Source organism: Aquarana catesbeiana, linkage group LG13 (assembly GCF_042186555.1).
Source record: "Aquarana catesbeiana isolate 2022-GZ linkage group LG13, ASM4218655v1, whole genome shotgun sequence".
NCBI classification, from domain to species: Eukaryota; Metazoa; Chordata; class Amphibia; order Anura; family Ranidae; genus Aquarana; species Aquarana catesbeiana.
The window spans coordinates 58,654,913-58,681,637 of record NC_133336.1 but is presented as its reverse complement, the minus strand read 5'-3'; the positions used below and the strand labels follow the sequence as shown (position 1 = coordinate 58,681,637).

At 42.5% G+C, this 26,725-nt stretch overlaps 1 protein-coding gene across 1 annotated transcript in view; it reads left to right on the top strand.

Moving 5' to 3' along the window:
• BRF1 (BRF1 general transcription factor IIIB subunit) overlaps nucleotides 1–26,725 on the top strand; it is a 643,919-nt gene that overhangs the window by 59,281 nt on the left and 557,913 nt on the right. The window contains exon 2 of the mRNA XM_073610050.1: nucleotides 3,167–3,247. Within this exon, the coding sequence (XP_073466151.1) occupies nucleotides 3,167–3,247 (81 nt within the window). The remainder of the gene's footprint in view (nucleotides 1–3,166; nucleotides 3,248–26,725) is intronic.

Sequence of the window (26,725 nt, the reverse complement as noted above, 5' to 3'; positions counted from 1 at the left end):
ACAAGCCTTTTATCTTTTCATTAAGGGATAAGTGTACTTGCTGATTTGCTGCCAATATGTAAACATAAAGGGGTACCTTTTTACAGAAGAAAGCCTTTTATCCAGCTGCTCAGTCAGTCCATTCTCAGAGGTCTCTATGAAATAAAAGTAGCTGGTTAGTGATTCATCGTGGCAGCATTTAGCCAAACTGATATCCCAAATTTGCCTAGCTACTGACTCCAGTAGAACCATAATGAGAGGATCTTGTAATGTTATTCCTTATAATATACTAACAAAAGTGTTCCCATTCATGAAACTGGGTGGAATTTGGAAGTTTCAGACAGAGTAATAACTTTTGTCATATTAAAACTGTCTATTAATACTGTATTAATACTGTCTATTAATACTGTCGTACTGTCATAATTTTCAGCATTTAGTATATAACCTAAAGTGTTCACTGTTGCACTGTGTGGAGTATGTAATAAAACGTGCAGTGTACAGAATCGGACAGTCTTGAGTATGTCATGTATAGCACAGCGTATGAAGGGGACACCCATAATACTCAGTCCATACACCCATCACATCTCTTCGCATCTCAGAGCATCACTGGTTCTGCAGGCTGTCACCCATTGCAGCCAAATCTGCATATCATCGGCAGCAAGTTTTAATTATTTTTCAGCTTCTCTCTAGCATGAAACGCCATCAACTTCCTGTGAGGTGATGTTGTGGCTAGAGCCACCTCTCGCTCATTTTTGGGGTTTTTGTCTTGATGGGTTTATCTTTTAGAAGGAATAATAAATGCACATATTTTTGCAGGTAAAAAGAATGTGCATTTATATTAATTTTTTTTGATTAGGAGACTGTAAAGCATTGCACTTGCAGATCGCAGGTGCAGTGTCAGGCTCCAGCAGCCTGTCAGTGTAGCTTTCTGCCTGTACCTCCAATATGGGCAGGCAGTTACTGAATTTCAGGAACAACCAATGAACTACAAGACTCCTCACCAGCATCCTCATAGTCCATTGAGAACTACAAGCCATCAGCCGCAATGGTTGACAATAGTTGTAGTGAGCCAGCGACTTATAGCTTGCGTTCCCACAGAGGGCTCTGCGTGCCAGCTGTGGCACGTGTACCATAGGTTTACCATTGCTGTATAGGACTATTCAGGTGTACTGATAGACGGACAAAGACTAGGACGAATGTACTTGGTTGAGTGTTTAAAATTAAAATATTTTATAAAGAAATTGAACTGCAATATCTGTACAACCACTTCTTAAAGCTAAGTCCTAGTTCCGACACGGTGTCATTGGACAATGTTTGGACTTGTAATTAGGATGGGGTGGGGTTTACAGTAACCTTATGCTGATAAAAGTAAACGCATCTCTGGGTTCAAGGTGATCCAATGACCTGTAATCCTAAATAAGCCTATAGGTACCAGCATGTAACTTTTAAAAGCTGGCCATACATGGCTTGAATTGTCTGCTAAATCAGCCAAAATTCAAACTGTGGGTGTCCATGTCCACCGGGCTTGATTTTTTTTATTTCAATTGAAAAATTGAAGGAGCAGAGTGGAAATTGTGGAAACAGCGATTGCGTTCAGTCAGATGCAGTCACTCTTCAGGTATTCAAGCAGATTTCACAGCTACTTGAATACTATAGCAGGCGGTGGGGATTCCTTCATTCTTGTCAAAGAGGTTTATTTGGTTTTAACAGAAAACAGAGAAATATGTACAGGTGTAAGTAGTGAAAAAGCCATCCAGTACATGAGTATACATAAAAGTAGTAAGGGTGATTCCTTCATTCTGTTTAGCGTGGATGGAGAAATCTATATGTCTGTGGCTAGCTTTAAGCTGGCCATAGATGGGTCAGTTTTTTTCATTAAACCTACTGGCTCTGACCCGATTCCCCTATTCATACATTTGAGATAGCTGGGGGAATCTTCCTGTTGTGTCATTGTGTTTTGATAGTGGGGAGACTGTAGCTTGCAGTGCTAATTAAGAAGGAATTTTTCAGCAAGGTAGTTATACAGGGTAGCTATCCTGGTGTCCCAGGAGGACGTCACCTTGTGACGTCCTCCGGGGGAACCAGGACAACATCATCTTGTGACGAAACGTGTCAGAGCGACGTGCTGACGTCACCGCACTACATGTGGTCCTCGATGGGTGGGTGTTCGTGTTTTAGCTGGCCGACTTGTTATACATGCTTCTTTAAACTACTTTGGTGTAAGTGCACTATACCTTTTTGGTTTTATATTTAAAATGGTGAGTTTATCTCTTTTTGGTGATCTAAGTCTCTATACCCTGAGAGTGAAGCCTGTCATTACAAGTCTCGTGGTGTGTTCTGGATTTATCGCCTATACGTACAGCCATGCCCTGATCTTTGGATCAAAGGTTGGTGAGAGGAGCCATTTGGATATCCCCTTCACTGGACAAAGGCCCTGGCTGGGTATTAGCCACAAGCATTTGTGACCTTCCGTAATAGGAGGTCCCCATCAGCTGGTAAGAGCATTTCTTGCAGTGGAGGTTGCACCTTTATTTCCGTGGTGGTGGTGCACACCTTTATCTTGGAAGGCTATTCTAAGAATTTGGAGGGACAATTTAATTAACTTGGACTATGTCTCACTATATATATTTGTTTTATTGATTGCTTTAGTCACTTTGAGTTAAATTTATTTGCTTTGTCACAATATTTGTCTGAAAGTAGCGCAGCTTTATTTATAAATATAGTTATACAGAAGTCAATCTGACTTCTATACAACCCCAGTGCCCATACATGGATTGAAATTCGGCCGGTCCCTCCTGAACCAAACAAATTTCAATTCACCTATGGGCATCTTAAGATTTCAGGGCACCCTTGGAGTGTTCAGTGTATGAATGCTAACTCCATCTGCAATGTTTGCCTCTTTATTGGGGCGTTCTAATGGTTGTGGGTGGTGGCAGAGATGAAAGTGGACATTACATGTGGAAGGCCTCATGTTCAGAAGCTCATGGTACCCTCTGGAGACCAGTAGGTGCTTGCTTTTTTCCTTGTGTCTCTTGACTGCTTTACTCTACATAGAAATTAATAGTGATTTCTGGATTCATACTTTGGGAACAACAAATTCCTTCATCAGTACAAGTCGGCTATATAGTTGGTATTTGTGTTATAATATAAAAAAGCCAGCTGAAACCATTTTCCTTTGTTCTTGCAGGTATTGGTAAAACTCCTTCACTTGGTACTGGATTTCATACAAATTTGGGAAAGGAATCTCGTGCCCAGACACTTCAAAATGGTACGTCGATCATATGTGTTAATCTTCCAGGATGTGAAACGCTGCAGTGTTTTTTTTTTTTCTCTCATTTCTAGAAATCAAATAGTCTTCAGTATTGGAAACTTGTTGGCAGTGATTTAAAGCGGTTGTATATCCACCTGGTCATTTTTACCTACAGGTAAGCCTATAATAAGGCTTACCTGTGGGTAAAATTAATATCTCCTAAACCTGCACAGTTTAAGAGATATTCACCCTGCATGCAGCCCTTGCCGTCAGCGGCGCATGTGCTCTGAAGGTCTGGTGGTAAGTGCCAGAACGTCAAAGCTTCTTGCCGGAACAAAGTGACGTCATCGCGTCTCCGGGCCACTCAGCGCTGGAGCCCACGAACTCTGAAGAAGCGCAGAGGGAACATGTCAGCACCTTCAGCTGTGACCGGGCCTGCTGCTGGAGCTTCAGTCTAAGGTAAGTATTTCATAATGTTAGTATGCGATGCATACTAGCACGTTATGCTATTGTCTCGCAGGTTTTTTTTTTTCAACGGTTTACTACAGCTTTAACCACTTCAGCCCCGGGAGGATTTGCCCCCTTAATAACTGGTAATTGTGTGGTCATGCAATACTGCACCCAAACAAAATTTGCGTCCTTTTTTTTTTTTTTTCCCCCCACCAATAGAACTTTCTTTTGGTGGTATTTGATCGCCCCTGGGATTTTTATTTTTTGCAATATAAATGAAAAAAGACCTAAAATGTTGAAAAAAAAATTAAGTTTTCTATTTTTTGTTATAAAAAAAATCTAATCAACCGTATACAGGACCCCGAAAACCAATCACCACCTTCAGGATTTCCCAGGGCGCAAATTTTTGATTTTACTACCGATCACAGTTCCGAAGGCCATGAAATGCGAAGATAGCACAACCCCCCCCCCCAATGACCCCATTTTGGAAAGTAGACACCCCGGGCTATTTGCTGAAAGGCATGATGAGTATTTTGCAGATCTCACCTTTTGTCACAAAGTTTTGAAAATTGAAAAAAAAAAAAAAAAAAAAAAATACATTTTCCTTTTTTTTTCTTTTTTCATTTTCCAAAACAAATTAGAGCTGCAAAATACACACCATGCCTCTTAGCAAATACCTTGGGGTGTCTACTTTCCAAAATGGGGTCATTTGGGGTGGTTTTGTGCTAGCTTGACATTTCAGGGCCTCCGAAACTGTGGTAGGTAGTGAGGAGTAAAATCACCATTTTACGTCCTTGGCCTGAAGGCGGCGGTGCTTGGTTTTTGGGGTCCTGTTTGTGGCTAGACTGCCAAAAAGTCCCACACATGTGGTATCCCTGTACTCAGGAGAAAGCAGCAGAATGTATTTTTGAATGTATTTTCACATATACCCATGCCACGTGTGAGCAGTGCATCATTTAGTGACAACTTTTATGTGAATTTTTTTTTTTTTCTTTTAATTTGCCCAAAACTTGTGGCATAAAATATTCCATTGACTCAACATGCCTCTCATCAAATGGCTTGGGGTGTCTACTTTCCAAAGAGAGGTCATTTGGGGGGGGGGGTTGAACTGTCCCTGCATTTTATGCCCAACATTAGAAGCTTATGCCACACATCACCCATTCTTCTAACCACTTGAACCACCAAATCCTTTCTGATGCCCCGTACACACGGTCGGACTTTGTTCGGACATTCCGACAACAAAATCCTAGGATTTTTTCCGACGGATGTTGGCTCAAACTTGTCTTGCATACACACGGTCACACAAAAGTTGTCGGAAAATCCGATCGTTCTGAACGCAGTGACGTAAAACACGTACTTCGGGACTATAAACGGGGCAGTGGCCAATAGCTTTTTATCTCTTTATTAATTCTGAGCATGCGTGGCACTTTGTCCGTCGGATTTATGTACACCCGATCGGAATTTCCAACAACGGATTTTGTTGTCGGAAAATTTTATCTCCTGCTCTCAACCTTTGTGTGTCGGAAAATCCGATGGAAAATGTCCGACGGAGCCCACACACGGTCGGAATTTCCGACAACACGCTCCGATCGGACATTTTCCATCAGAAAATCCGACCGTGTGTATGGGGCATGACACTTTTTGCTTACATGAAAAAATTATTATTTTTTTGCTAGAAAATTACCCCCAAGCATTATATATTTTTTTAAAGCAGAGGCACTACAGATTAAAATGGTAGGTTTTGCACAGCGCAGCAATTATTCAAACGCAATTTTCTTGGGAAACAAACACCTTTTTTGAATTTTAATACACAAAAACACACTATATTGCCCAAATGTTTGGTGGAATATAAAAGATGATCGTATGCCGAGTACATAGATATCAAACACGACATGTTTTAAAAATGCGCACACCTGTGCAGCGGAGACAAACTATATACATTTTTAAAAGCCTTTATTTTACCACTTTAGATTTACAGAGGAGGTCTACTGCTATAATTACTGCCCTCAATCTGACGTTCGTAGTGATACCCCACATGCATGGTGCAATTGCTGTTTACATACGACATGAGACCAAGGCTTGCGTTCACCTTTGGGCACAGGGGGACAGGGTGCTTTTAATTTAAATTATTTTATTTTTTTAATTATTAATTTTGCTTTTTATTTTATTTTTACACTATCCCTTTTCATTTTTTTTTTATGTTTATTTTTAAAATTTTTTTTGCTTTTTTATTGTTATCACAGGGAATGTAAATATCCCCTATGATGGCAATATGTAGTGACCAGTACTCTTTTTTTGATTTGTCATTTTACTCTATAATGCCTCGATCCACCTCTTCTGAGGTCCCTTGCCAGCGCTCCTGGCTCCTCCCCCCTGTCAAGTGCCCCTATATTGAGAGGTTTGCTATGGGGATGCTCATGCAGGCTCATCCAGCCACAGTGTGTGTGTGTGTGTGTCCATTGCCGCATGGAGCGTCGCCTGGCTCTGTTCTCCCCAGTGTCTGTTATTGACAGCGGCAGGAGCCAATGCCACCTCTCTGTCCAGTGTGGAGGGGGGGAGAGAGCAGAGTGAGCTACGGCTCTCGTGCACAGCTTTGGTGAGTGATTGGGGGGGCTGCACTCAGGTTTTTTAACCTTAATACATAGAATGCATTAAGGTAACAAACCTTTTCTCTTTAGAACGGCTTTAAAATCAAAGTTGGTTTGTGCTGGACTCGCTCTGCTTTTTGTCTTTTAAATTTCCCCTTCCTATACACTCACCGACCACTTTATTAGATACACTTGTTCAATTGCTTGGTAACACAAATTGCTAATCAGCCAATCACATGGCAGCAACTCAGTGCATTCAAGCATCTAGACGTGTTGAGGACAACTTGCTGAAGTTCAAACCGAGCATCAGAATGGGGATTTAAGTGACTTTGAATGTGGAATGGTTGTTGGTGCCAGATGGGCTGGTCTGAGTATTTCAAAAACTGCTGATCTCCTGAGGTTTTCACACATGACCATCTCTTGGGTTTACAGAGAATGGTCTGAAAAAGATAAAGTATCCAGGGAGCCGCAGTTGTGTGGGGAAAAATGTCTTGTTGAGGTCAGAGAAGGACGGGCAGACTGGTTCAAGATGATAGAAAGGCAATAGTAACTCTAATAACCACTTGTTACAACCAAGGTATGCAGAATACCATCTCTGAATGCAAAACTCATCAAACCTTGAAGCAGATGGGCTACAGCAGCAGAAGACCACACCGGGTGCCATTCCTGTCAGCTAAGAACAGGAAACTGAGGCTACAATTTGCACAGACTCACCAAAATTGGACAATAGAAGATTGGAAAAACGTTGCCTGTTCTGATGAGTCTCGATTTCAGCTGCGACATTCAGATGGTGAGGTCAGAATTTGGCATAAACAACATGAAATCATGGATCCATCCTGCTTTGTATCAATGGTTCAGGCTGGTGGTGGTGTGATGGTGTGCGGAATATTTTCTTGGCACACTTTGGGGCCCCTTAGTACCAATTAAGCATTGTTTAAACACCACAGCCTACCTGAGTATTGTTGCTGACAATGTCCATCCCTTTATGACTACAGTGTACACATCTTCTGATGGCTCCTTCCAGCAGGATAATGCACCATGTCACAAAGCTCAAATCATCTCACCACTGGTTTCTTGAACATGACAATGAGATCACTGTACTCCAATGTCCTCCACAGTCATCAGATCTCAGTCCAATAGAGCACCTTTGGGATGTGGTGGCACGGGAGATTCGCATCATGGATGTGCAGCCGACAAATCTGCAGCAACTGCGTGATGTTATCATGTCACTTTGGACCAAAATCTTGGAGGAATTTTTCCAACACCTTGTTAAATCTATGCCACGAAGAATGAAGGCAAAAGGGGGTCTAGCAAGGTGGCCGGTGAGTGGTAGCTGCACTGTGGTCTTATGGGCCAGGACATTATCTGCATGGAGTTTGCATCTTCTCCCTGTGCCTCCGTGGGTCCCCTCCAGGTGCTCCAGTTTCATCCCGCACTACAAAGACATGCTGGTAGGATAATTGGCTCCTGTGTAAATAGGCCCTAATGTGTGTGTTTAGTGTATGTATGCATGTGTGATAAGGACCTTAGATTGTAAGATGCTTGCGGGAAGGGACTGATGTGAATATACAGTATGTAAAGTGCTGTGTAAATTGTCAGTACTTCATAAATGCTTATATTAATAATATAGTCGGTCTGTGGTGCAGTTCTCCGAGGGGGCAGCAGGGGGGTGTCTCAGATTAAAACCTATGCTTTCTTCCAAGCAGTGTTGTAGGTCCATTTAACATCAGTGCACCGCAGCTGTGTCCTGAGACTAATTGCATGAGATTTATGCCGTCACTAAAGACTGAGAGTTCAGTTGTTTTTGTGTGCTTGCCATATTTACCATCTCATCATTGTTTGGTCTGAGCTTGCCCGCTTGCAGTGTTTTGTCATCCATCGGTGACTAGACTCAGCAAAATTCTCTCTCCAGCAGTTAGCAATGTGAATGGTTGCCCTTGTATATTGCTAATTGGGTATGACACTAGGGGAAGGAAAACGCAGCACTGCTGTATTACACAGCCAAATGTTATAATGGCAGTCTATTACAGAGCCATAAACACAGCTGATTTACAGCAGGATCAGCATTACTCCTGAAAACTACCTTTATTATTAAAGAATCCAGTATTGGCAAGAGCACATGCCAGAGAGAAGCTATTTGTTCCTATGCCAAGTGCAAGAGCTTTTTTTTGTTTTCGGTAAAGAATTAGCAATTTTATAGACGGCTGCAATACTGTCTTAAAGTATAACTAAAGGCAAAACTTTTTTTTTTTTTTTTTTTTTAGTTTTGGATAGGCGAGGGATTAGAACAACTATTTAGTTTTTAATGCAGTCTGTACCCCTGTTAGGGATATTCACCCTCTTTATTCATCCTGTTTACTGTTCTCATTGAAAGTAAAAAAAAAAAAATCTTAAGTCTTGGGTTGTCCCCAGAAAAGTAATAGTGGGAAAATCTTCCTATGGGGACACTAGTTTTGGTGACCTGGGGGGGCCCCAAGGAATTCCCTTAATTTTCCGGAATTTTCTCTCACTTCCTGTTTTGGCTATGGGACAGGAAGTAAAGGTAAATCTCTCCAATGGGACACAGATGGCCAAAAAAATCTGGCAGGGGTTATTGGCCCTCCTTACTCTATCCAAAATGGGAAAAAAAATGTTTTGACTATTGTATAGTTCTTCATTTATCAATTCTGTGCAGTTTCCTAAAATCTCTCCTTATATTGAGCTACCACATGCAACCTGAAAGTTGGTGGTTGTACCCAAGTCAATCGATGGAGCGACTTGGGTGCGTTCAGCCTGCTCATAGATGGTTAAAATCTCAGACAGGCCCTGCTGAACCTGCCAAGATTTGACCCATCTTTGGCCGGCCTAAAACATGTTGCCTTATAGTATGAAAACGTATACATTTGTGCAGCAGAGGTAAGAGGATTAAAACTGCGTGAATGACAATACAAGGAAAAGTATATTTAGCCCTGTGTGTTTTTCCATTTTTTTTTTTTACTGCTAAGATGGACTTGATTCACAAAGTGAAACACCAGAAAGGGGAACTTTTTTTTTTTTTTTTTTTAAAGTGAGTTTGTTTTCAAAGTTCTTTGTTTGGCTACATGAAATATATGGTAACACAAGGAATAGAATATGCATTACCCTTTTAGACTGTAAGCAGTGTCCCCCATTGTCTTCAATTGTAATTGTACTCCCTTTATTTTCTAAAGCACTGTGCAAAAACTGATGTAAATCCAGTATAGTAGTAATAATACTCTAATCAAAGAGCAGGTTTTGCCAACTGCTATGTTATGCACTGTTGTGCTGCACATACTGCAGAATACCCCATTCATAAAAAAATATGGGCTGTGGTGAGTAGATGGCATAGACTCATGTAGTTCTTTCTGCAGTCACATGACTGGCACACTGTCCATCCATACAACTTTATTGTGCACAACTGGTTTCACTGTCCCGGAGGAGCACAGAGTATGTTTGTAAAGCATGTTAATGTACTTTATAAATGTGTGGCGTATTGCCCCAGTGGTGCTATGCTGCTGCTTTTGAAATGATCCTCTAAAGGCCAATTCATACCAGATGCAGTGGGATGCATTTTTGGAGTCTTCCTTGGAGAGAATGCTTTGTCATCCCCTCAGCTGGTAGCCTCCACACCAGTGGAAGAGGTTTGCTGTGTCTGGGATGCACCACATATCTAGTATGGTAGGAAGAAACCATTGTTGGAACCATGTGCTCCCCTGGATTGTCAGCAGGCAGAATATGTTAAGATTCTACTGCAGGTACCCCCTGTTGGGAAAAGAGTACATCTACATCTAGAGGCCTTTGTGGAACCTGATCACTTAGATAGTCCTCTTTCAGTGACTGACCTGTTACTTCTTGGGGAAGTTCCTCCAGATTCCTTTCTCAGTTTCGTTTTTAACCAGGTAAACGTTCTTAACCATGTGGCTAAGATTCCTGCCCCTTGCTTCATGGCTCTGGATGCTTTGCTGAAATGCGGAAGGTTATTTGGTTCCTAGAACTATTTTCTGGCTCACGCTAAGGCCAGTCCTGCAGAGTTTCTCTTTCAGAGCCCAAAGGCAGATCTGGGTGTTTAATGGGGATGTGTTTTGCTCATTCTGTCATTTGATGGTGTTCACGTGCACCAGTCTGCATTTGTGGTGTACCTTCACCCCTGTTTCTCCTTGTAGGAGTACCTCTCATGTATCCTTTCCCCTTCTCTTCAGCTAGTTCCTGACAATCTCAGTGGTCACTTAGCTATCCTTATGGAATGTTACACTGTGATCTCATTTGTTTTAGATATCTCTGATCCTTTCTGTCTTGGTCTTGAGCATCATGTTGATCCTTCTTTGGCAGCTTACTCCTGTCATGCAATGGCTTCTCATCAGGTTCTGATTCGGACATTGGGTCTTCTGGTAGTCCCCATTTGCAGACAGTTCTTGGTCCATTCTTGGATATGTCGGTGGCTTTCCCTTGCCCCTCAGTTGAACTGCTTTTGGGCAGCCTGACTTTCTGAATTCCTGTGTACCTCCGAAGGTAAACATTTTTTTATATACTTAAGGTAAAATCTTTCTTGGAATCCAATGAAGGACAGGTCCCCTGAGGTGTGCTGGTTAGAGGAGGGGATAAATGGGACTGGCTTACAATTTTTGTGCCTTAAACCTCTTGTAGGCAGCAGGAGTACCCAACATTTTGAGTCCCTCAATGGATTCCAAGAAACAGATTTTACGGTAAGTATAAAATCCAAATTTTTGCTAGAACCCGTTATGGAGAACAATTTTGTTACTGCTACAGATTGTTGCAATAAAATCACTTGTATGACATGGCCCTGACACACTCCAATAAGGTTGTAAAAGCACCCAGGGAGATATTTACCTTATATGTCAGTTTTCCTATAAAGCCTGTCTTACCGTTTCTCATATTAGACAAAAGCAGATATATCAAATACAACTGATTGTTTTCTTGTGGGGATTACCACAGGGGAAATGAACTGTGTGATTAAAAATACTACTATCCACTAAACCACCTTCATTTTAAATATCTTCTGTTCGGCTAAGCTGAAACAACATGTTTATCCATAAATAAGATGAAACCATGTTTTACATAAACCAGCTTGTCATTTATATTTAGTGGGCCGTTAACACGGAAGTATTGTGAAGGCTTGTAAGATTGCTGTACGTTCACTGTGTTGAAGACAAGTACCCAAACTATTCTGCATACGCAGTAGGTGGAATCTTAACGAATAACTAGGGATCCGGAGGAATTTCTTTTGTCCTTCACTGCATTTCTTTGTATTTGCCAGGCCCAGAAATTTACCCAAAGAATGTTGAGTCAGTTCCAGTTGTTGTGGCTTAAAAATAGATGCTTATAAAATTAGATTCTTTTCTTTGGAAAGTCTAGCGGTTATCCAGCTATGTTTTTACAAATAGCTTTCACTCTTAATCTTAGCACAGATTTTTCTGATTTTATTTCCATTTAAAGCTGAATGCATACGTTGCTAATTAACTTGAATTTTGCATGCTTTTAGTTTTTCCCTGCTAAATCTAGTTCCACCCATATAAAGGTCAGCAGCTACAGAAAGTGTAGCTGCTGACTTTTAATAATCGGACACTTGCCTGTCCCACAGTCCAGAGGTGCCGGCGTACGGAGCCCCGCTCCTCTCCTTGGCGCCGGCATTGTGACTGTGGGCGCCCGGCTGTGGCTTCACAGCTTAGCAGTGTTCGAATGTATCCAATGGGGGATCTGACTACTAAATCCCTAAGGCCATTTGGTAGGCCTCATTCACTCAGGTGTACTTAAGCCTATACCTGGTGTAAGGATCGGGTTTTGTCTGCACAAATGCGCAGGTTTCATCTGTGTGGGTGCAGGTCACTGAAGCAGACACTTTTCAAGAGTAAAGTGATACTAAACACACACTGTTTAATTTACATTGCCCCTTCTATTCTGCATATGGATGATAACCCTTATTTTATGAAAACCCCCCATCTACAGTATCTCACAAAAGTGAGTACACCCCTCACATTTTTGTAAATATTTTATTATATCTTTTCATGTGACAACACTGAAGAAATTACACTTTGCTACAATGTAAAGTAGTGAGTGTACAGCTTGTATAACAGTGTAAGTTTGCTGTCCCCTCAAAATAACTCAACACACAGCCATTAATGTCTAAACCGCTGGCAACAAAAGTGAGTATACTTTTTTTTTTTTTTTTATTTTTTTTTTTTTGCAAATCTGTTTATTGAGGTTTTTAAAACATTTAACAGAAAAACAACATACACTGGTCATGACGAGTGTTAACTTTGGTACGTACAGTATTATCATATAAGGCAAACAGTTACATGAAACACGGCAGGGAACTCAAGGCATCACAATGGATGCAGCAGGCTGGCTCTATGGGTAGGAGGACAGAGCGGAGCTAAAATGTGCATCTCAGAAACATATGTTACATTCACAATTGCAGAGCCCTAAATATTAGCAGAAGATAATGGGTTACGTAGGATGTGAGTCTGAGGCTGTGGAGGAATCCGCCAGCCATTTGGACCAAACCTTGTGATATTTTTGAGGGCAACCCCTATTAGCATAACAAGGCAGGCTGTTGTTGACCAATTGTTACCACAGGGAGAGAGGAGGAGGAGTAGGCTTGAGCCAGCTAAGGGCTATGGCTTTGCGGGCATAAAAGAGAAGTAGCCCGACCAGGGTGCGGCCTTGCCACAGTGGGAATTATTTGTTCCATCAGGCCCAATATACATATTGCTATGGAGGGTTGGAGCGATATGGTGGTGACCTGTGTTATGACCTTTAATATCTCCTTCCAGTAGTCGACAATGGCTGGGCAGGTCCAGAAAATGAGTAAAGTCACCCGGTATTGTTCCACAACACCAGCATCCTGGGGGGGGTTCATGAAAGGGATCTGAGAAGGGAAGTCCCATATATCAACCCAATCGTCATTGTCAAAGTCGGGAATGTCATGTAGCCATTTGAGTTTTTCCAGAGTAGGGAGGGAGGTCATTATCAAATGAGAGTAAAATCGCGAGGGGGGCTTATTTGCACACCTGGACCTGGGGAGGTCCTCTAATGTGGATTTGGACGATCTGGAGGACAGAACTGAAGAATTGGCGACTGAAGGCATGGGAGAGTTGTAGAGATCTAAAAAAAATAGCTCTGTGGGATGTTGATATCAGAGATCAATTTGGGGAGTGGGGCCAGAGATTGATTGGAGATTGCTTGGTCCACTGTTTTAATGTTGAATTTAGTCCAAGCGTGGGGTTCGGGCAATTTGTAAATGTGCTCCAAGGTGGGGTTCAACCACAAGGGGGCAGCTGGAGAAAATGCATTTTTTGGGTAGTTTTCAATTTTAAGTCCTGCCCCCCATGCACGCAGCATGGTGCGTATGGAGGGGGTCAGCGGATATGGGGCCTTTGGGACACGGAAAAGTAAAAATTTCAGTGCTTCCAACGATTTCACCACCGCCACCTCAACCAAGGTGGCGGGGTTTGTCGTATCGGGAGTGAGCTGCCAAGCCGCTGTGACTAGCTGGGTGGCCAGGAAATATTTATATAGGTCAGGGCACGCCAGTCCTCCAGCTATGTAGCCGGGTGAAAAAGGATTTGGGAATCCACTGCGGAGATTGGCGAAGTAGGTAGGTAAATTTGGGTAGGATTTTAATTTCTATCAGATTTAACCGACCTAGCAATGATAAGGGTAGTGACTCCCATGCCTTCAGTCTCAGCTGTATCTCCTGAACCACTGGGTAGAGATTCAGGGGCAAGAAATCTGAAGCCTGCCATGAGACTACCACCCCAAGGTACTTGAAGCTCTCAACCCATTGTAGGGGTATATCAGAGGTAGCAGTGGTATGATCTGCAGGGTCTATAGGGAACAAAAGAGACTTTGACCAGTTAACCTTGAGGCCTGTGACAGTAGAGAATGAGTTCAGGAGCTGCAGTGCTCCTTTGAGCGAGGAGTATGCATCGTTGAGGAAAAGGAGGTCGTCCATATACAGGGCGACCCTCTCCTCCAGCCAGACAACGTGCAGGCCTCTAATGTGCAGGGAAGTGCGCAGGGCCTCCGCCAGCGGTTCTATCGAGATGGCGAAAAGGGCCGGAGAGAGAGGGTCGGAGAGAGACAGACCCCCCCCCCCCCCTCCCCAACTTAATAGCTGAGGTGGAGTGTCTGTAACCATGTAATAAATATCAAGGGGAACCCCATTCTATGGAGGACCTCCCACAGAAAATGCCATTCCACAGTGTCGAAGGCCTTCTCTATGTCTAAGGAGGCCACCACTCAGGAACCCTCATTGAGGTGTTGTGCATGTATGTTGGTAAATAAGCGTTGTAGGCTGACATCAGTGGCTCTGTTAGCCATAAAATGAGTTTGGTCAGTCTCTATCACAGACGGCAGTAGGGGTTGTAGTCTCATAGTGAGCAATTTGGTAAGAATTTTGTAGTCTGTGTTAAGTAGGGCGATAGGCCTATATGAGGAGCAGGATGTGGGGTCCTTAGGGGCTTTGTGGATTAGTATTATATGTGCATGGCTCATTGAGGAGGGAAGGGTGCCCTTCATCAGACAGTGAGAATAGAGTTGGGCCAGTTTGGGGCAAGCGGGTCCTCGTAGGTTTTGTAGAACTCTATAGGGAGACCATCTGTGCCTGGGGATGGCCTTCAAAACCTCCTCCGGCGTAATGGGTCTCACCAATTTTTCTCTCTCGACATCAGAAAGCCAGCCGAGTGCCAGGGGGTCCAGCCAAGGTGCCAGGTCCCGTGGTCTGAAATCCGAGGGCAACACAGAGGTGTAAAGGGAGCTGTAGTATTGCCGAAATACGTCTAATATGTCCGGGAGAGGAGAGACCGATTCACCTGAAGGAGACACTATGCTGGGTATCACCGTCAGGGGCAGGTCATGTTGTGCTAACATTGCTAGGAGGTGACCGTTCCGGTCCCCCGTTCGAAAAATCTTTGCTTGTTATGGTAGAGATCTAGTCTGGTAAGTTCTGTTAGGTGGAGGTATAGTTCCCGTTTCTCTGCGTTAAGGACATCAAAGCCAGAGTCAGTGGGGTTGGCCGCGTAGGCCTCAGTCTGTGTATCTACCTTGTTCTGTAGCTCAGTTGTGGTAGCAGCTTGTCCTCTACGGATCCCAGCTATTGAGGAGATGTACTGACCCCTAGTGAACGCCTTGAAGGCCTCCCAAGTGACCTCTGGGGAGGAGGATCCTGCATTAAGTTCCCAGTATTCGTTAAGGCGAGGTGGGATGGTGTTGATCAAGTCGGCATGGGAGAGCCAATGGGTTCCTAGGCGCCAAAGCGTGGAGGTTTGGGAGGCGGGGGAGCGGATGTTAAGAAGGAGGGGACAGTGGTCTGACAGCCCACTAGGTAGGTATGTGGCATCTAGCACGTCCAACATCATGGCCGGATTGGCAAAAGCTAAGTCAATGCGTGAGGACGTTTTGTAGGTGGCGGAAAAGCAGGAGTAGGCCCTAGTCGAGGGGTGTGTCCACCTCCAGACCTCGGTCACTCCCATTGCTTGTGCCCAAGTGGATAAGTTGTTTAGGGGGGACTGGTCTGTCTAGGTCCGGAGCTAGGGTGGCATTAAAATCGCCCATAAGTAACAACCTGATGGGGCAGTATGGGGTAACCTGTTCTAGAATAGTGTATAAGGTGGATGTTGAGACGGGAGGAGGGATGTATATATTTACCACAATATGTCTCGTGCCCCAAACTGTGAAGACCACTATCATGTATTTGCCATGAGGTGTGAATCTGTTCCACTACACATGGAAAGGATTTGCTGACCAGCACTGAGACCCTTCTGGCATAGGTGTGGAGTAGGAGGCATGAAAGGCACTCTGGATCCACGGCTTCTTTAGTGCCAATAGTTTGCTGCCCATAAGTTGCGTCTCCTGAAGCAGTATCATGTGGGGGAGTGTAATTTGAGATACTTAAATAGTACTGCTCTTTTAAATTTGGAATCGAGCCCCCGGACATTCCAGGATAAGGTATTAAAAGTGAACGTGTCACGTGTGGCCATCAGATGGTTCCATTATACCAAGGAGACGCATATTAACGTTAATAGCATGTGACAAGAGCTACATAGATCCAGAGAGCTCACATACATTAACAAAAAACAAAAGTACTCTTGTAGACAGCAAGGTGTCAACCCTGCCCTTATCTGATGGCATCCCTGGATACTTAGGAGCGATCATATTGGGCCTATACCCAGAAAAAAACAATTTAACCCCTTAAACTTTTCTCGACAACAGTTCAATGCTGTGCGTAAGAACTTGTGGAAGTTCTTCGGGGGGCAAGCAGGTGCAAGTTTGTAACAACCCTCCGTGCTATACCAAGTTCCTCGGAGGCGAGATTGGGGGGACGTGTATCTTCTCACGGCAAAAGGGGCCTGGTGATAATTCCTCTAGATTGAGAGCACCAGGTCTCCCGCTTCTTGTAAACCAACCCAACCGTGGGGGTTCAATATGGATCACTTGTCGAGGTACTTTTGAGGTGGCTCCAGTACTTACAGGAAGTTTTAGTAGGATTTAACAGGCAAGGATGTGGGAAATCCATGCATCTGATAACTTTATGGGAATAGGTCTTCAATGCAAGGTGGTCAGTGAGAAATGCCAATCCACCCAGCACCCGGATCAGATGTATCTTCTGGGAAATCCGGCAGAGTCACAGTCTTGCCTGCATGCCTGTTTACACTGTACTTTTGTGAGTACTAATTTTAAAGATTTTATTAAACCTTTTGCCAATTATTTTACCAATTATTGCCTCTGTTTCTTTTCTTCAGTACCCAGAGGACTGCTTCTTCCCTTCAAACGGGGCTGCCTTCTACAGTTGCCTTTTCACACATGATCACAATGGACATTATTATAGCTCATATGGACATTTAGCAGTCTAATGTCTTTTTTATAACAACGCTTTAGCTAATGCTTTTTATTAACGTTTTTTTGTCATTCTACTTATTGCATTGTTTTGTATATTTGTTCCCTATCAGGAACGACAAGGTTGGGGGTTCAGATTGTGTTGGGCTCAGCGCTCACTCTCACATGTTGTTTAATGCAAGGTGGTCAGCCAGTCGTCAGCATCCGCTGGGTTGTCAAAGAACCGGATTGCTCAATCATGTTGGACCCGCAGGCGGCTGGGGTAAAGCATGCTATATTTTGTGCTCTTATCTCTGAGTCGTCTACGAACATCGTTAAAGGTTTTCCTCTTCCGCTGCAAATCGGCCGAAAAGTCGGGGGAAAAGATGAACGGAGGTGTTACCATAATTGAGAGTGGGGTGTTTGCGGGCTTCAGAGAGAATCTTGTCCCTGTCCCGATAATTAAGGAAGCAGACCAAAAAAGGCCTGGGGAGGTTCCCCGGGATGGCGTGGCCAGTGAGCACCTTTCAACCACGTAGGTAAGGAGGGACATCTGTGAGGCCCAGGAGATTTTTAAAGAACTCCTCCGTGAATTCAGCCGGGTGATCCCCTTCCTCTTTCTCAGGTAACCCTAGGACTCTGGCATTGTTGCGCCTGAGTCGGTTTTCAGCGTCATCAGATTTTGCGACAAGGGACTGTACTGTAACGTGCGCTGCAACTCGGCAATGGAGGAGGCATACGCGGCAGTAAGATCTTCGGTGGTGGATACCCTGGTCTCAGTTTTAGTCATTCTCCTTATTTTGTCGAGGTCATTTCTGATAAGATTGCACTCCTCAGCAAGATGGTCGATGCGCACAAGCAGTGAGGTCCTACTCTGCTTGATCACAGCGAGGATCGTGGCTGTACTATCTTGCGATAACGGGGCTGACTCCTCTGTCGCTGGATTCTCCCCAGGACCCATCTTTGGAAGGGGGGGACATCTGATGAGGCTCTAAAGGGGGACCCCAACAGAGGAGTAACTCGTGCCCAGATCAATGTCCAGGAGGCAGCTGGGGGTGGCCCAAAGGAGCATTGAGTATTGAGCCAGGGAGAGCACAGTCCAGGCAGGCAGACAGCGATCACCCGTAGCCCCCCACTTTACAGCAACCGACCAAGCAGAGGCAGTCCAGTAAGGATGGTAGGCTGGGAGTGTGATTAGGGAAGGCCCAAAACGGGGATCCAGGCAGAAGGATGGAAGACACCAGGCCCCTGGGCACCTCCACCGGCCCACACAGGCAGTCTCCGCTGGTCAGCACAACAGGCCACTGCAGGGAGGTGGATAGATGAGGTGGGTGGGGGGCAGCAAGATCCGCGCTCTTGATTTGAGGCCTGGACGGCCGCGGCGCACTCACGTGGGGTAGCTGCTCAGGAAACAGCGGTGTCAGGCAAGCTTCACTAGGCCGCGAGTGCTCCCAGTGGCCCAGCAGGCTATCGGACCACGCCAGGCAGGAGGAGGGGCAGGCAGGAGGATGGATAACAGCCTCGAGGAAGGATGACAGTCCCTTACCGTACGGCCAGGCTGGGATCAGCTCGCTCCGGTCGGGTACAGGTCAGCAAGATGGCGGCTGCAGGCCTGAGCAATGCACGGCTTCCCGGACGACCGCGGCAGAATCTCCGCTCAGAACTCATTAGGGGACAGAGAGGAACAGGTAGGCAGGTTGGCTGGTCTTTTTTAGGCCGTTAGATGCGTGGTTGGCGAAGGATTGAGTTCAGGATACTCGGAGCTCCTCTCAGACACGTCTGCCGCTGCTCACATCCGGACACGCCCCTTGTGAGTATTTTGTGTGGCCACCATTATTTTCCAGAACTGCCTTAACCCTCTTGGGCATCGAGTTCACCACTGGCGCTGGAGTCCTCTTCCACTCCTCCATGACGACATCACAGAGATGGTGGATGTTAGAGACCTTGCGCCCCTCCACCTTCCATTTGAGGATGCCCCACAGATGCTCAAAAGATTTTTAGGACATGGTTCCAGTAATCCATCTCATTAGTCTGCTTTTTTTCAGCAAACTGTTTGCGGGCTTTCTTGTGCATCATCGTTAGAAGAGGCTTCCTTCTGGGATGGCAGCCATGCAGGCCAATTTGATGCAGAGTGTGGTGTATGGTCTGAGCACTGACAGGCTGACGCCCCCACCCCTTCAACCTCTGCAGGCTGGGCAAGGAGAGCATTAATCAATGAAGCAGCCAAGAGGCCCATGGTAACTCTGTATGAGCTGCAGAGATCCACAGCTCAGGTGGGAGAATCTGTCCACTATTAGTCATGCACTCCACAAATCTGGCTTTTATGGAAGAGTGGCAAGAAGAAAGCCATAAGAAGTCCAATTTGCAAGAAGACTTGGGGGACACGGCAAATGTGTAAGAAGATGCTCTGGTCCGATGAGACCAAAATTGGACATTTTGGCCTAAAAACAAAATGCTATGTGTGGCGTAAAACTAACACTGCACATCACCCTGAACACGCCATCCCCACCGTGAAACATGGTAGTGGCAGCATCATGTTGTGGGGATGCTTTTCTTCAGCAGGGGTAGGGAAGCTGGTCACAGTTGATGGGAAGATGGATGAAGCCAAATACGGGGCAATTTTAGAAGAAAACCTGTTAGTCTGCAAAAGACTTGAGACTGAGGCGGAGATTCACCTTCCAGCAGGACAACGACCCTAAACATACAACAAGAGCTACAGTGGAATGGTTTAAATCAAAGCATATTCATGTGCTAGAATTGTCCAGTCAAAGTCTAGACCTAAATCCAATTGAGAATATGTGGCAAGACTTAAAAATTACTGTTCCAGATGCTCTCCATTCTAACTGACATAGCTTGGGCTATTTTGCAAAGAAGAATGGGCACAAATGTCACTCTCTAGATGTGCAAAGCTGGTAGAGACATCCCTCAAAAAATTTGCAGCTGTAATTGCAGCAAAAGGCAAAGTATTGACTAAGGGGGGCTGAATATAAATGCACGCCATACTTTTCAGATATTTATTTGAAAAAAAAAATGAAAATCATTTATCATTTTCCTTCCACTTCACAATTATGTGCCACTTTGTGTTGGTCTATCACATAAACTCCCAATAAAATACATATACATTTTTGGTTGTAACATGACAAAATGTGGAAACTTTCAAGGGGTATGAATACTTTTGCAAGGCACTGTATGTCTAGCATTAGATCTCCATGGAGGCATCTTTCCTTATCAGGGTTTTCTGTACATGACATGTTTCTTTTATTCAGTGACCTTGAATCAGACGCTGTACTGCCGTATTGTTGGTGAATAGTGTTATTTGTGCTGTTATAAATACTTCCATGGTTTGTCATTAAGTGTTCTTGCATAGCAAGACCACTTACTGTTATCTCACATATATATTTAAGTGTTCTTGCATAGCAAGACCACTTACTGTTATCTCACATATATATTATTCTTATTATTATAGCCAAATTTACCACCCTAACTCCTCCCACAGTTTTTACACTACATAGACAAGTAATATACCGAAACGTGCGGATTGTTCCCGAATGGTGTGCTATTACTTTGTGGAACGTTTCGCCGAATGGTTCACGAAATATCGTCGTTTTTGCGGCGAAATTGGTCCCATAGGAATGAATGGGGAAACTAGAGTGGGAGATGACAAAAGCTGGAAAATCAGAACATGATTTCTAAACTGCCGCCACTCCCTCATTTTCAAGCCCACCTACACAAATCTTATATCAAAACGTTCAGCTATCCCTGCTGCCACTAAACATGTCCACGGCTAAGCCATAGTCCTGATAGTTTTCACAATATGACCATTTGTTTGCAACTCACGCCGTCCATTGACATTCATTGAAACTACACTCTAGCCCCCTCCAAATTTGAAGGGCAATTTCTAAACTGCGACCGTGCCTTCATTTTTAATATTTCAGAGACATACTATACATCAAAATCTAGGTCTGGGTCTTGTGATTCTCACAATATAAAGATCTTCGCTGTAGGATGTATAGTTTTTAAAATACGGCCATTTGTTTAGAGGTCATTTCAGGAAATTTTAGCCATTAATCAGAGTGTACTGTTAGTGTTTGTTTTGTTGCCATGGTTACCAAAGCTTCTGTTATACACAGGGGGGAAGGTGGCTGGAGCATCTCAGCTGATTACAGAGCCCGGGGGAGGGGACAGACACACCATGTACTGATTTATAATAGAGGAATATGATGGGGCAGTTTTGATGGGGTAATTCTGATGGGGCAGTTTTGATGAAGTAGTATTTGGGAAGCATAAACAGGGCATGAGCGTTGCTAGGAAACAGTGGTTGTAAACACAAGATGCTGAGACACTCCAAATGCATGTGACTTCATCTGCTAGACTTGATAATGCTTGTAGACTCCTCCCACAGTTTTCACACTACAGAGACAAATAATATACCGAAACGAGCGGATTGTTCCCGATTGGTGTGTTATTACTTTGTGGAATGTTTTGCCGAATGGTCCACGAAATGACGTTTTTGCGGCGAAATTGGTCCCATAGGAATGAATGGCGAAATGTTCAAAACTAGAGTGGGAAGTGACAAAAGCTGACAACCCCATGATCAGCCAAAACATTATGACCACCCCATGATCAGCCAAAACATTATGACCGCCCCATGTAAAAAAAAAAATATTTTTGAAAAAAAAAAAAAATTTTTGAAAAAAGTAAAAAAATAATTTTTGAAAAAAAAAAAATCATTTTTGAAAAAAAAAAAAAATATTTTTGAAAAAAAAATATTATTTTTGAAAAAAAAAATATTTTTGAAAAAAAAATTTCTTTTAAAAAAAAAATTATTTTTGAAAAAAAAATATTTTTGAAAAAAAAAAATATTTTTGAAAAAAAAAAATTATTTTTGAAAAAAAAATTACTTTAAAAAAAATAATTTCGAAAAAAAAATTATTTTTGAAATAAAAAAATTCATTTTTGAAAAAAAAAATTACCTTTGAAAAAAAAAATCATTTTTGAAGAAAAAAAAATCATTTTTGATTAAAAAAAAATTCATTTTTGAAAAAAAAAATTACTTTTGAAAAAAATGTTCAGCTCTTTCAGCGAATGATGGAACTTTTTTACTACTATTTATACTTTTTAAAATATTAAGCTTTTTAACACTTTTCACAGTTACTCAAGCCACTCCACCCCACCCAGTTACTCCGCCCACTCCAGTTGTAGAGGCAAGAACACTTTCACAATTTCCCCAGAAATTGTACCTTTTCTAGTTCTTATTATTATAGCCAAATTTACCACCCTAACTCCTCCCACAGTTTTTACACTACATAGACAAGTAATATACCGAAATGTGCGGATTGTTCCCGAATGGTGTGCTATTACTTTGTGGAACGTTTCGCCGAATGGTTCACGAAATATCGTCGTTTTTGCGGCGAAATTGGTCCCATAGGAATGAATGGGGAAACTAGAGTGGGAGATGACAAAAGCTGGAAAATCAGAACATGATTTCTAAACTGCCGCCACTCCCTCATTTTCAAGCCCACCTACACAAATCTTATATCAAAACGTTCAGCTATCCCTGCTGCCACTAAACATGTCCACGGCTAAGCCATAGTCCTGATAGTTTTCACAATATGACCATTTGTTTGCAACTCACGCCGTCCATTGACATTCATTGAAACTACACTCTAGCCCCCTCCAAATTTGAAGGGCAATTTCTAAACTGCGACTGTGCCTTCATTTTTAATATTTCATAGACATACTATACATCAAAATCTAGGTCTGGGTCTTGTGATTCTCACAATATAAAGATCTTCGCTGTAGGATGTATAGTTTTTAAAATACGGCCATTTGTTTAGAGGTCATTTCAGGAAATTTTAGCCATTAATCAGAGTGTACTGTTAGTGTTTGTTTTGTTGCCATGGTTACCAAAGCTTCTGTTATACACAGGGGGGGAAGATGGCTGGAGCTTCTCAGCTCTGATTACAGAGCCCGGGGGAGGGGACAGACACACCATGTACTGATTTATAATAGAGGAATATGATGGGGCAGTTTTGATGGGGTAATTCTGATGGGGCAGTTTTGATGAAGCAGTATTTGTGAAGCATAAACAGGGCATGAGCGTTGCTAGGAAACAGTGGTTGTAAACACAAGATGCTGAGACACCCCAAATGCATGTGACTTCATCTGCTAGACTTGATAATGCTTGTAGACTCCTCCCACAGTTTTCACACTACAGAGACAAATAATATACCGAAACGAGCTGATTGTTCCCGATTGGTGTGTTATTACTTTGTGGAATGTTTTGCCGAATGGTCCACGAAATGACGTTTTTGCGGCGAAATTGGTCCCATAGGAATGAATGGCGAAATGTTCAAAACTAGAGTGGGAAGTGACAAAAGCTGACAACCCCATGATCAGCCAAAACATTATGACCACCCCATGATCAGCCAAAACATTATGACCGCCCCATGTAAAAAAAAAAATATTTTTGAAAAAAAAAAAAAATTTTTGAAAAAAGTAAAAAAATAATTTTTGAAAAAAAAAATCATTTTTGAAAAAAAAAATATTTTTGAAAAAAAAAAAATTATTTTTGAAATAAAAAAATTCATTTTTGAAAAAAAAAATTACCTTTGAAAAAAAAAATTACTTTTGAAAAAAAAAATCATTTTTGAAGAAAAAAAAATCATTTTTGATTAAAAAAAATTCATTTTTGAAAAAAAAAATTACTTTTGAAAAAAATGTTCAGCTCTTTCAGCGAATGATGGAACTTTTTTACTACTATTTATACTTTTTAAAATATTAAGCTTTTTAACACTTTTCACAGTTACTCAAGCCACTCCACCCCACCCAGTTACTCCGCCCACTCCAGTTGTAGAGGCAAGAACACTTTCACAATTTCCCCAGAAATTGTACCTTTTCTAGTTCTTATTATTATAGCCAAATTTACCACCCTAACTCCTCCCACAGTTTTTACACTACATAGACAAGTAATATACCGAAATGTGCGGATTGTTCCCGAATGGTGTGCTATTACTTTGTGGAACGTTTCGCCGAATGGTTCACAAAATATCGTCGTTTTTGCGGCGAAATTGGTCCCATAGGAATGAATGGGGAAACTAGAGTGGGAGATGACAAAAGCTGGAAAATCAGAACATGATTTCTAAACTGCCGCCACTCCCTCATTTTCAAGCCCACCTACACAAATCTTATATCAAAACGTTCAGCTATCCCTGCTGCCACTAAACATGTCCACGGCTAAGCCGTAGTCCTGATAGTTTTCACAATATGACCATTTGTTTGCAACTCACGCCGTCCATTGACATTCATTGAAACTACACTCTAGCCCCTTCAAATTTGAAGGGCAATTTCTAAACTGCGACCGTGCCTTCATTTTTAATATTTCTGAGACATACTATGTATCAAAATCTAGGTCTGGGTCTTGTGATTCTCACAATATAAAGATCTTCGCTGTAGGATGTATAGTTTTTAAAATACGGCCATTTGTTTAGAGGTCATTTCAGGAAATTTTAGCCATTAATCAGCGTGTACTGTGTTTGTTTTGTTGCCATGGTTACCAAAGCTTCTGTTATACACAGGGGGGAGGTGGCTGGAGCATCTCAGCTCTGATTACAGAGCCCGGGGGAGGGGACAGACACACCATGTACTGATTTATAATAGAGGAATATGATGGGGCAGTTTTGATGGGGTAATTCTGAAGGGGCAGTTTTGATGAAGTAGTATTTGGGAAGCATAAACAGGGCATGAGCGTTGCTAGGAAACAGTGGTTGTAAACACAAGATGCTGAGACACCCCAAATGCATGTGACTTCATCTGCTAGACTTGATAATGCTTGTAGACTCCTCCCACAGTTTTTACACTACAGAGACAAGTAATATACCGAAACGAGCGGATTGTTCCCGATTGGTGTGTTATTACTTTGTGGAATGTTTCGCCGAATGGTCCACGAAATGACGTTTTTGCGGCGAAATTGGTCCCATAGGAATGAATGGCGAAATGTTCAAAACTAGAGTGGGAAGTGACAAAAGCTGACAACCCCATGATCAGCCAAAACATTATGACCACCCCATGATCAGCCAAAACATTATGACCGCTCCATGTAAAAAAAAAAATATTTTTGAAAAAAAAAAAATATTTTTGAAAAAAAAAAAATAATTTTTGAAAAAAATAAAAAAATAATTTTTGAAAAAAAAAAAAATCATTTTTGAAAAAAAAAAAGATATTTTTGAAAAAAAAAAAATATTTTTGAAAAAAAAAAAAAATTATTTTTGAAAAAAAATATTAAGCTTTTTAACACTTTTCACAGTTACTCCAGCCACTCCAACCACACAACAGTTACTCAAGCCACTCCACCCAGTTACTCCACCCACTCCAGTTGTAGAGGCAAGAACACTTTTCACAATTTCCCCAGAAATTGTACCTTTTCTAGTTATTATTATTATAGCTAAATTTACAACCCTAACTCCTCCCACAGTTTTTACACTACATAGACAAGTAATATACCGAAACATGCGGATTGTTCCCGAATGGTGTGCTATTACTTTGTGGAATGTTTTGCCAAATGGTTCATGCATGAAATATCGTCATTTTTGCGGCGAAATTGGTCCCATAGGAATGAATGGGGAAACTAGAGTGGGAGGTGACAAAAGCTGAAAAATCAGAACATGATTTCTAAACTGCCACCACTCCCTCATTTTGAAGCCCACCTACACAAATATTATACCAAAACGTTCAGCTATCCCTGCTGTCACTAAACATGTCCACGGCTAAGCCATAGTCCTGATAGTTTTCACAATATGACCATTTGTTTGCAACTCACGCCGTCCATTGACATTCATTGAAACTACACTCTAGCCCCTTCAAATTTGAAGGGCAATTTCTAAACTGCGACCGTGCCTCCATTTTTAATATTTCAGAGACATACTATGTATCAAAATCTAGGTTGGGTTCTTGTGATTCTCACAATATAAAGATCTTCGCTGTAGGATTTATAGTTTTTAAAATACGGCCATTTGAATTACTGCACAGTTACTACAGCTATCATGGTCCTGTGTATTGTGTATTAAGCAGTATTTGTGAAGCATAAACAGGGCATGAGCGTTGCTAGGAAACAGTGGTTGTAAACACAAGATGCTGAGACCCCCCAAATGCATGTGGTCATACCTTCATCTGCTAGACTTGATAATGCTTGTAGACTCCTCCCACGGTTTTTACACTACAGAGACAAGTAATATACCGAAACGTGCGGATTGTTCCCGATTGGTGTGCTATTACATTGTGTAACGTTTCGCCGAATGGTCCACGAAATATCGTCGTTTTTGCGGCGAAATTGGTCCCATAGGAATGAATGGCAAAATGTTCAATGTCATTTAATTGGTGTGCTATTACCTTGTGGAACTTTGTGAAAAGCTGAAATATACCAGTGTGAATCCGGCCTCAATGTCATTTAATTGGTGTGCTATTACTTTGTGGAACGTTTCGCCGAATGGTTCACGAAATATCGTCGTTTTTGCGGTGAAATTGGCCCCATAGGAATGAATGGCGAAATGTTCAAAACTAGAGTGGGAGGTGACAAAAGCTGACAACCCCATGATCAGCCAAAATATTATGACCACCCCATAATCAGCCA